Source organism: Punica granatum, chromosome 1, assembly GCF_007655135.1.
Source record: "Punica granatum isolate Tunisia-2019 chromosome 1, ASM765513v2, whole genome shotgun sequence".
Lineage (NCBI taxonomy): Eukaryota > Viridiplantae > Streptophyta > Magnoliopsida > Myrtales > Lythraceae > Punica > Punica granatum.
In genome coordinates this window covers 53,206,997-53,218,618 of record NC_045127.1, presented here as the reverse complement: position 1 = coordinate 53,218,618, position 11,622 = coordinate 53,206,997, and the positions used below count along the sequence as shown (strand labels likewise).

At 37.0% G+C, this 11,622-nt stretch overlaps 1 protein-coding gene and 1 long non-coding RNA gene across 4 annotated transcripts; one reads left to right on the top strand and one right to left on the bottom strand.

The window, feature by feature from the left end:
* The first annotated feature begins 1,406 nt into the window (after positions 1-1,406).
* LOC116192757 lies at positions 1,407-4,765 on the top strand. 2 transcript variants are annotated; one of them, XR_004154141.1, is made up of 4 exons: positions 1,407-1,891; positions 2,008-2,076; positions 2,200-4,275; positions 4,438-4,765. It is a non-coding gene; the product is annotated as an uncharacterized LOC116192757 (long non-coding RNA). The 2 variants fall into 2 exon arrangements; XR_004154140.1 differs by having other exon boundaries at positions 1,407-2,076.
* Positions 4,538-7,932, bottom strand: LOC116192756 (auxin-responsive protein IAA8-like). Of its 2 annotated transcripts, none has more exons than XM_031521393.1 (6): positions 7,690-7,932; positions 6,177-6,781; positions 5,787-6,013; positions 5,546-5,687; positions 4,971-5,032; positions 4,538-4,840 (listed from the first exon to the last, which is right to left on the bottom strand). In XM_031521393.1, the coding sequence occupies exons 2-6, from the start codon at positions 6,752-6,754 to the stop codon at positions 4,803-4,805; spliced, it is 1,047 nt and encodes a 348-aa protein (XP_031377253.1). In that variant the 5' UTR covers positions 6,755-6,781; positions 7,690-7,932; the 3' UTR covers positions 4,538-4,802. The 2 variants fall into 2 exon arrangements, with proteins under 2 accessions (XP_031377253.1, XP_031377252.1); XM_031521392.1 differs by having other exon boundaries at positions 7,710-7,931.
* Positions 7,933-11,622: the final 3,690 nt, after the last annotated feature.

The window sequence follows — 11,622 nt, the reverse complement described above, 5'->3', positions numbered from 1 at the left end:
GAAAATATTGGGATTTCATAATGGGGCGTGATTTGATTAAATCAATTCTCTTAATTTTTAATATTATATTTAAGTAATTTTTTATTAATTAGAGAGCATTTATTACAATAAGATACAATTTTACTTATATATATGGATGGATTATTGCTATATATGTATGTATGTATGTATGTTTGTACGTAAATACATACGTATGTATGCATGCATGCATGCATGTATACTTGATAACAAATCAATTCTCTGATAATAAATTGCGTATATTAATCTTTCAATAACAAAAATATTGTTTAATTTTCCCAATATTGCTGGCCAAAAACGGAGCATGCCATTGCCTCCTTATCAACAAATACATATGTGCATGAACACAAGCTTTAATTGGAAAAATGTATCACGCATGGATTCGATCGATCTGTACATGTATGCGTAAAGTGCTTATAAGCTATCCATTTCAGTCCCTTTAAATGCATTCTCTCTGTCTGACAGCAACAAATCTGTGGCGTGGCACCTTCAAAACCAACAGTGCATCCCATCCACGAAGACCAAGTGAAAAGCAGGACATATCACAACAGTCCAATAATCATGGATGTAACGCGTGCTTCATTCTGCCATAGGAATGAGCAGACATGTCACAGGGAGGTGCACATCATATATGTTCGGGATCACTCTACGCACGCCCAGCTGCTGGGAAAGAAATTCTAGGTTTTTCTTTGATAATGACTACTGTTATTTAGTTGGAGGTGCGCATGCGAACGCGTAGTATAAATATATTGAATTCCAGAAGAGTGGATAGAAGTAGGAACGCTTGGTGTCATCGCTCGGGAACAAGAAGGTGGTCGGTTTATTCTTATCTTCATGGTGGGTTCCAATTCTTCAATGCCATCAATATAACTACGTCTCTTCTATTAAATGGCTGTTAATCGTTAAAGGGCGTAACGCCCAGCAGCGGGACCCTTCTCCTTTTGTCCTGTAACTTAAAGGGTGCCTTTTGAAAAGTACATTATTGTATATGGCGAGAGATGTGGCAGTTTAGGGCACATACAAGTGATGAAGCGCGACGGGGGCATTCATTCGTGGGGGTTCAGACGTTTCTGTCGTCGTTCTCGTATATAATTGCGTCCAGGTTGGTCCACCACGGGAATTCAGAGATGGGACTCTTTCTATTGAATGATCACAATTGCAAAAACTGTCTTTGAAAAGAGTAATATGACAATGACATTAATATCGACGTACTTCATTAAAAAGATAGATACATCGCGTTGTTCCTGAAAACAAAACTTATTCCATCATGAGACGTTTGTGTATCGAATTACTAATGATTGGTTATACGGTTAACTATCATACAACTTGACACTAGATTGGTTAAGCAAGCTAGATCTCGATATTGATTGTTAGTTGTGCCTGTGTTCGAAAGGATGAATCAAAATGGCACCAGAGCGGATCATGGCAAGTGGATCACGAAGATCATGGCATTGCAGAATTGTTTACAGTATTACTGTTAAGCCAAGCAAGAAGGAAAACAAGTTGATCGATCATTGATTCTCCGAGCTAGGAATGGATAATTTGTATCAAACTGCGAGAGAATCGACATATCCTATGACCAATCTTTGTAAGATTCATTAAAAGGATGTTCCTGATCAGTTAGGACATCCAGATAATTAGATGTTCACAGCTTTATCTTACTGTTTTCTTCAATTGACAGGTAGACCAGAAATTCGAAAAGCAGGTGTCTCTATCCTTAAAATATACATGCCAGTCTATCTGCCGATGGAATTGTAACAGCGAATCGCATGATAAGCGCCACTCGATCAATTTCGTGAAGTGAAGTCTAGTCAGTGTCTGCAGCAATCAATGTTCTTAGTGACAAATACTGAACCTTCTCAAATTCTGAAAGGTATTGTCAACATCACCAAATTCCAGGCTTAAAGCTTATCGACTTGCGCATCAAGTGCGCTAGCTCTCTCTTCTCCTTTTCCCTTGTCGAGATTTATGGTGGATTGTTGCTATTAGGCAAAAGAGAAACTCTGAAGATCGCCCTGAATCTTGAGATCCAACAAAAAGATATGCATTGCACTCCATGTGGGTTAAGTATGAAAGTTTTGATATCCAATTATGCAGAATGATGGAAGTGTCATAATCAACAGCATATTTCCACTTGCTGTCTCGAGACGATAACACAAAAATGACCTACCTCTTCTGCAGAAATTACATACCCGGATGTCATCGAGGGGTCGCTTATCATTTTGGGCTTTCCTGGTAAGTGTGATTCGGTGAATTTAATAATGTTGGATCATCGATGCATCAAATCTTCTGCTTTATTCTACTACGTACTAAACTGCTCTACAACTGTTTCCTAGCCAAACTATGAGAAGAGAAAAACTAGATCTGATTAAGGAATGAGCTTGAATTGATGAATTGATAATTTGGCATTCGTTGATTGACTTGGGTGGCATCTTCAGTTTCTCTCCACTGAGAGTGAAAGAGAAGCAAAAGGTCAAACTTCTCCGTGATGATTTTCGTGCTGATAATAAATAAGTAAATTGCTGGTTAATTAGAGCATTAAGCAAACCGTGAGGAGGCAATCATTCGAGGCTTGAAAAGTAAGATTTCCTCGGATATAATGTGCCTATGATTGATTACTTACTAGGCTAATATATGCATTATATTTTCAAACAAAATGAAAGGGAAATGAAAAGGAACAAAAATAATATCGTAAATAAAGGCGATAATTAAGATCAAAAAATATTTACGTGAATTTCTATGTTCAATATTCATAAAACTTGTGTAGATTACTGATGAATATTGAGTCTCTTGCACTACGGTCTTAATTTATTACATGCCAATTCGACTATGTTAAAAAAAAAAAGAAGCTATCTCAGGAAGTTGAAACTATTCTCGTTATCGGTTTGATTTTATAATTGATATAAGTATCATTGTTATTATGAGCGGCAATATTTTTTTATTTTCCATTTAATTGCACGGTCATGATTAACCTATAGGTAGCACTAAATTCAGCAATATCAAGAGCGGCATGTATCAACAGTGCTATCACTAATTAATTAGGTTAAAAATAATTTTTAATATGACTTTATGTTACCGTAAGTTGAATTATATTAGAAAAATTTTAGATTAAATTACTCCATGATTTATTTTTGCGGAGGCCGACACATATAGTTACATTGTGGACAAAGTCAAAAAAGACAATGATAAGTTTGGGAAAAAAATCATCAGCACAATGGTTCGGGAGAGTTCCATCACGAGATCTCTTGCTTGTACAAATCTAAATCCATCTTAGTGGGATAATATATATCCTACTATTCTTCCTTCACTTTCATTTTTTTTTTAACTCTAACTAATACGTGTCTGTCTCAGATGTTATAATCCATGTTGACAAATCTATTCTCTTTGTCGAATCAAATCTCAAAAGAAAGTTTCTTTTTTCCTCAGCAAATCAATGAAGGTTTATTGTTGACAAAAACAAATACACAGTAAAAATATTTAAGAGAAGATTACAAGAGCAGAAAAACATAATAGATCCGTACTGCAAAGAAAAAATACAAAGTGATAATATATATGTAATTGCTGAAATCTTTCTAGTTGCAAAAAAAGAAGAAGATATAGTTGTAAAAATCTTTCAAATTGCTATATATCCGTTCTCAAACTCTTACAATTAAACTCTATATGGATACGGTCAATACTAGAAATCAGAACTAGATACAATCCATACAAAGGTGCTACTATGTGAAACAGAGAAGCAAGAGGAGTCTTGAATCGGTACTCGGCACAAGAACCTTTCATAGATCACAATGAACAACATAATCTCGAGATAATCGAACCAAAACAACAAGGATTCCTAGATTGGTTTAAATCTGCGACAATTAATCCAATCAGACAGTTTATCAAATCAAAGAACTCAAAGCAAAGCATCAAGGATTTCTCGATTAGTTCAAATTAGTGACGATCAAACTAATTAAAGAAACTGTCAAATCAAAGAATCCAAGCTTTTTAGTTGGTTTAGACCAGCAATTAGCATAGGGACGGTTGAAATCGTGATCATAATCGTGGAGGACGGGGATACTATCGCTTACACGTGGGGTGGAGTTGCCAAAGACGAGAGGCCACCATCGTAGGGAGGGAGAGGTTGGACTGGAGGGCTGTGGAGGATAACGCTTCCACTGTGCCGGCACCATCGAGAGAAGCGTATGTTGCCATAGCCCACTGCACTGCCGCCGTCGAAGAATAATAAACTTGAGCACCATTCGCAATGTCCAGGATCAGGTGCGATAGACTTCTTATTCAAAGAAAAGTTACCTAATGCTTTATTTTCTGGGACAATTCGATATCATGACATGTTTAGTTTCATATTTATGTGCTAGCCTAAGGATGATGTTGATCATTTTCTTTCCTTCTGGCTTGTCACTGTTTAATAACTCACATCAGAATCCGAAACAGAAGTGAAAGTAAGGAGCCAGTCCAATCAATGAGCGCACAAGTGGAAACAACTATGGTCGAAAAAGGTCTCATTGACAAATTTATCATAGAAGAAGCAACCACGAATTGTCAAATTCTGTACTATAGATAAATCACTTGCAACTGTTACGGATGTTACACGAGACTGGTCAAAAACACAAAGCTTCGAAAAGGAACACTCATAAGACTTGGGACAGCAAAAACAAGACTTGAGTGGAACCATCATGTATGAAGATCCTGCGGGACAGAAAGCCTTCTCTTCATGCCACATTGTGCAACTCCTAGAGCATTTTCACAGGGGATATGTCGAAAAGGAAGGGACCAACACGAGCGCATCAGTGTTGAGTGGTGGATTTCTCTGCTGCTCTAGGTGCTGTACAGTTGGATAAGGAAGCAAGGATTAGCACAATCTGACATAAAACTGTAGTATAGCAAAAATATGTTGATAGTTCTCTTCTATTAAGTTTTTAGAAATAAATTGACATTGACGTTTATGTACATACCGAGACCTATGGCATCAGCCCCCTTCATAATCTTCAGTTTCTTGCATGTATTCATAAACATCCTGCGGTGATGATTACAGCAGTTATAAGAGAAAACTTATGGGAGCTAGTTACATATCAAAACACATTCTATTTCCTTTGATAAGTGGTAGTTTCATTAATTGCTCAAAAAGAATTTACGGAGGCCAAAGCTAATACTTACCTGAGAACACAGTTCAGACACTGAAAGATTAAGCAATGAAGCTAAAAAAAAGGGGCACAACAAGTGCCAAAACAACAGACAATGACCAAAAGAAACAACTAACATGACTAACAGAACATCACAAATTAATTACCGAAAATATAAAAAGAAAAAGGTGGCCAAAAAAAAAAGGAACATCAGAAAATGCTATCAAAACTTTAACAACTTGTTTGGATTGTGGACTATGGATGGTTATGTAGGAGCGGATTTGGGTTACAGAGAGTTATTAGACAAATTCCATGTTCCGCAATCCAAACAAGCTGTAAGCTGAAAGGTCAGAATTCAGGGAGACCTTAAAATTATTATAAATGCATGGTATATTGTCAGGACTTACTCCCATGGAACATCGCCGACAAGCATCCAGTCACCATCCTTGTCCTCATATGTAAGCACGTACTCTGATCCATGAAGAAGATCCTTTGAGTTTCCCTCAGCTTTGGTTTCTTTTGCAAGAGTTCCATTGGATCCGCATTGACCTGAGGAGATCGTTCAGAGGTTATGGCATACTTTTGGTATCATATTTGAGACAAAACGAAGTGGTCTATGAAACAGAGGGAGCTGAATTGATAGCTCACCTACAATGAAGCAACTGAACATTTTCTCGAGAGCAGAAGATAATTCTTGGTAGGTCGAATAATTTCTGAGGTCAACCTTCCTCAAGTATGGAGCACCATCCATGCTGACCTTGATGAACAGAGCACCAGGACCCGGTTTCCCATCGACCTCATCATTGTTCCTCATAGCACTTGCCAGCGAATTCTTCCTGAACGATCTTATAGGGGGCCAACCAACAACCTGAGCCCTGTCGACAACCAATAATAAACAATCTAAGCATAACAAGTACAAATAAACTAAATCTATTTAATTCAGTTTTGAGCTAATCACAGTGGTTATTTAGGCTTAGTAGTCAGTCAGGTCATCAGATATCTTGCAAGCTTAGGGTCCATTTCAATGATTTCACTTACTTGGCAGCTGGTGCATTACTAGCAGCATTCTTCTGATTAATCACACGAGAATGTTCATTTGACCCCTTTGACTGTATTTCATTCCCCATATTCGACTGAGCACAAGCAGGCCCCAATGACTGCTTGATGTTTATCCCTGGATTGCCTGAACCTGAAACATCATTCTCCGAGGCATGAAACATCCAGTTACCTTCTTTAGGGATAGAATTGTTAACTTCTGAGAACCCTCTTTTACTGCCAGAAACAACATTGGTCTGTGATAAAGGAACCAATGGGAAAAGTAGCTTCTCATCTAGCTTCCCTGAGCTCACAAATTGCTGACTCGGGTCTCTCTCAGGGGACTGAGACCCAGGGAGTCCTAGCCTCAACTCAGTGGCCTTTAAGTTAAGGTTGCTCTTGTTGTCGTTGGACAGAGTAGAGACCCTGGAGCTGTCCACGGAGGAACAATCAGACAAACCGAGGTAGTTTCTCTCTTTCAAGCCCAACCCAGATTGCAAGTCACAGTCGACAGTAGAGGAGGATGCTACAGAGACATCATTCTGACCTTCGTCCTCCATAGCAGTTAACGGGGGAGACATTGCTCCTCAAAATACTTAATATTTACTCTGAAGTAACAAAACAATTAAGATTCTGATCAGATGATCCTCCAGTAATATTTCAGGAAACATGAATATACATACATGGAATAAAAGTTTGTATGAAGTAATTCACCCAAAAAAATAAAAATTTGCATGATGTAAAAGAAAACCATATAAGGATACAACCAACAAAATATCACCAAAAAACTTTCTGCTGTTGCAATGGATCTTAAATGCCCACTGAGCAGCCAACACAAACCCAGAGTTCAAATTAATATGCATCAATGTGTTCAAGATAATCAACCGTGCTCTCCCAGAAAAAAACAATTTTGTGCAACTTAGTTTCTCCAGAAGAAAAAATCAACGGTCCCCGTATACATTCACACATTTGACCATGCAAATACGAAAACTGATCGTTAGGACTAAAATAAACTATCCAGCTTAGCCCATTTAATGTATCTGTAGTTTCTAATTGAAATTTAACCAAAGAAACAACTTTTTTCCCCACAAATATATCTTTAATTTCTCGTAACATGTATTATTCCAGTTTTAGACATAACCGGGCAGATCTAACCATTTTCTCTGGCTTCCTCAACACAATGAACAGATCTAGTTCACTATCGGCTTCTAAAACAACTATACAATTGTCCCAGAAGAAACTTTATCGGAAATAACACACAGAACCTCCACAAGAAACGTTGACCTGAACAAGAAACCAAGGAAATAAAGAAAAAAAGGATGAAGATAGAACAACCAGGGAAATTTTCCTTAAATAAACACAGAAAAGGCAAAACTTTTTTTTCTTCTTTTTCACACATGGTACTCAGCACAGCATAAGCTAAACAACCCAGAACCAGCAAGCTCACATGTAATTCAGAAGCAAAGTAGCCATAAACAAACATGACCCCAAGAAAAAGCTGAAACTGTTTACATACATATATGTGAGAGGAAGTACCCGAAATGCTCTTTCCGACCGAAAGATCAACAGCTACAAGGTTGGCAACAGAAAATTTCTCGAATAAGCTGCGAGAGGAGGAGAGATTGGGAAGTGAGGAGGAAGAGGGGGAGAGAGAGAGAGATCAAGGGCCGTCCATGCAGCAGCAGTAAAAGCAACAAACAGAGGCTTTAGGAGAGGAGGCAAGGCAGGCAGAGCTTGTTGTTTGTTTGTTGGCCGTGGAGCTCGAGAAATGGGAGAAAGCCATTGGGGGCAGGTCAGGGGTAGATTGGGAATTCTAGGCCCAAAGGTCTCTGCTTTAATTATGGTGTTGGGTAATTATTTATTCGTCTTGTCTCCGATTCATTGTATACGGCGCCAATCGGGGGTCCTGGGCTTGATCGGACGGCCGAGATTTCTCCCTGACCGAGAATCCGAACCACTCGGGTTCCCTGTCGGGGAGACAGGAGCATAGTGGAGATTTAAATATAAATATATATATATATATATATATTTGGAATAATAGAAAGAGGATTTCTTTGTTTCGGCCTTGAGTGACTAGTATACCCCCGTGGGAGTTTATAAGTTAACCAATGTTAAATGTATGTTTCCTCCTGTCTAGAGTCCCAACTGCCTCTCACTAATTCAATTCGAGTCAGATCGGTTAATGAAATAAAAACTCTCTTGATATAATTTTTTTTCCCGAGACTTTACTTAAGGGGAACAAACGCTAAACCACTTGAATCAATCCATGTTGGTCCGATCAAATATCAAGAAAAATGTAAAAGAAATACGTGTTGTGGACTCCATAAGATAACTTGGCAGACACTGGATGGAGATTGGCATGTCACAGTGTATATTTTAGTCTCACATAATATTTTTTCTTGGATGTAGAAATAATTCGATCCATACAATATAAAAGTTCGAGTTGATTAATTGTGGCACTTAATATATTATAAATTTATAGATTTCTTTATATCTCCCTTATATGGGAGATAGCCACTCTCAATACTCCCTCTTACGGTGTGTGCGGGTATGGGTACATTTTTTTTTACGAAACTCAGACTCTACCCTGTAAGGGACAAGTTTCAAGATTTTGAAATCAGACTCTACCTTATTAAGTCTTGGAACCGGAACCTGTATTATACCACGGGTTTCGGATACCATGTTGGAACCTGTAATTTTTTTTTGTCTCGCTAAATAAAATCAAAAATATCTCATCCATAACAGAAATCACGCAAATCAGAATATCAACATAGATTTAAATTTTTTTAAAAAAAATTAGTGACTATATTTTTTAAATATAAGAATATCTGAACATATATATATAGCGGGGGAAATTATTATTCGGGTCCGGATTTCGATTCCGATTCTGAGTACTTTATCTGCAAAAATGGAATCGGAACAGGTTTTCACCAGTTCCGTATTTTAATACTCGAACCTTACCCTATTTTCAATACAAGTTATCTGGATCTTACCCTAATGGGTAGGTTCCGATCGGTTTTGGGCATACCCAGTATCCGAGCACACCCTTACTCCCTCTTACATGACAATGTATAACTTGACAATTCACCGACACTTGCCACATGGATTTCAACACCTACCTTTACTTGACTACGAGCTGGAGATGAATTTCCATACTTCGGACTTAACCAGGATGTGAGTATTTCCCTTCCACACTCAGGCGAGATAGGGGATAATTGACTACGATGCGAGCTTTCTCTTTGCATTCGGATTTAGAGAGGGAAGTTCATGAAAGAAAATCGAATTAAACGCAACGGAATTGTAAAACAATAATTAAAATTTTTCATCATAAAAATATGGTATCATGAACCGGAATCGTATTTCGGGTGTGTTATAGCATTTTATTCGAATTGAACAACGCAACTCTATAATTATTTTTTAAGGATTATCGAAATATGCTTATCGAGAACATATCCTTATAGATGATTAAAACCGACCAAATGTGTAAGCCTCTAGCCTCGTCTTCACGGGCTGTTTGTCTCCAAGGAATTGCAAGGTAGTCTCAGACGTCCTTGCAGCCCAAATAAAACCGACGCGGCCTCTTATTAGCTACAAAACTAATGGCAGTAGGCTTTTATCTTTAATTTAGCCGGGTGCCCCTTTTTGACTTATTTTCTCTTTTCGGTTTAGTATATTTAAAAGATTAATGGCAAGCATTAATCACATAAAAATACATATGGATATATTTTACATAAATGCCTCTAGGAATTAATTTGCAATTAATTAATTAATTAATTCACAATTAATTAATTTATTGCTAATATAATCCGTTACGCATAGTCATCTTATGACCAAAACTTCAAGAGAGAAAGACTATTACGTTCTCGACATAAGTTTCCACATCTAGATTTTCTAATTATGAAAACTTTTCGAATAAGGAAACTCTTGTATTTCCTTATCAGAATTCACCTGGATATCGGATTTGATTTCGGGATGTGATAGCTACCCTGCAACTATATTGCAAGTCTAATCCGAGAATTTATTCCTAATTAACTACCTTAATAAGACTCGATTCATCCTCAGTTAAAACACGTCTTATTGTCAGTGACTAACTATGTTCATTACTAAGTGGCAATGAGATTATAATGCCAAACTCCTTCGACATCACTAAAAACTCTTTTTTCATAATCAAAAGAATAATTCTCAAAATGCTCTTGGTTCCCAAAGATCATGAATGACACCTAGCAGTATATCATAATAATCCAAATAATGACGAATGTACAATTTGAACATTTTGATGAACCAATGACCATATATGCCATGCACTTGAGTCCTTTCGTACAGATCCCAATCTAGCCAAGGCTATGATAAATGTCAACCCCTATAATTGATCATATGGAATCTCTGAGTTTCCTTCATAGACCATCAGGATTTAAATTAGAAATTCATTTCTATTTAAGTCCAATCACCTTAGCCAACGATTTCCTGGTCAGGAATAAAACTCAAATTCATAGAATCTTTTCCTGTTTACTCAGGTCAATGAACATTTTCTCTATTGGTCACTCACCTTCATACACAACTAATTAGGACCGTTGTCTACCTTATACCCATACTTACCAAAAATATATAACTAGGAGCAAATCCTAACTACATATATATATATGAGATCACTATGTCATCTCAAGTCTAATGATTGTATGCGCTAATATGGTCTAGATATATTCATTGATAGCAGTAAAGTACCATGTGAATATTATTTATACGTCACGTTCGATTTACTTATCTCCGTAGGTAATGTATGTTTCGATATATAATACCAAATAGCATGAGACTCATTGCTCCATTTTCATTAGCATCTATATACTAATAATGGATATATGCAGAGGTAACGGTTTAGCTAGAATAATAGTGACCAACCAAGATTACAATGACCGTGAACAATTTCAAGAACTTGTACCAGATAACTTCGTAACTTATATTCTCAACTCTTTGAAAATGAATTATCCGCTAAGTGTCTCAAGAGTTTATTCTAATAAACATAAACAATTCATGAATAATTGAATCAATTTTATTGCCATAAATAAAAATTATCGAATTGCAAATATCGGCTCTAGGGCATATAACTGACAGTTCAACACTCGAGCCAAACATGTGCGCACTTCGACTGCCCTCGACTAATATATGATAAACTTGGTGTGATATGAGCTCATACAGGCACGCAAATGAGTAAAAATTGTTCTAGTACCATGTAAATTTTTCACTTGATCTATAAATTACCAGCCCCATCTCCAACTTTTGAAACGAAAATTTCTATGGATCATTACATTGCAAGTTATGAATAAATAAATAAATTATTAGTCTTCTAACGATTTAAAAAGTAATTGCATCATATAATGATGAGAATTAATTCGAGACTTTCTAAGTTTGAGTCAAGGACATATGCTTTGCACTGAGTTGCTTTTGGATGTAA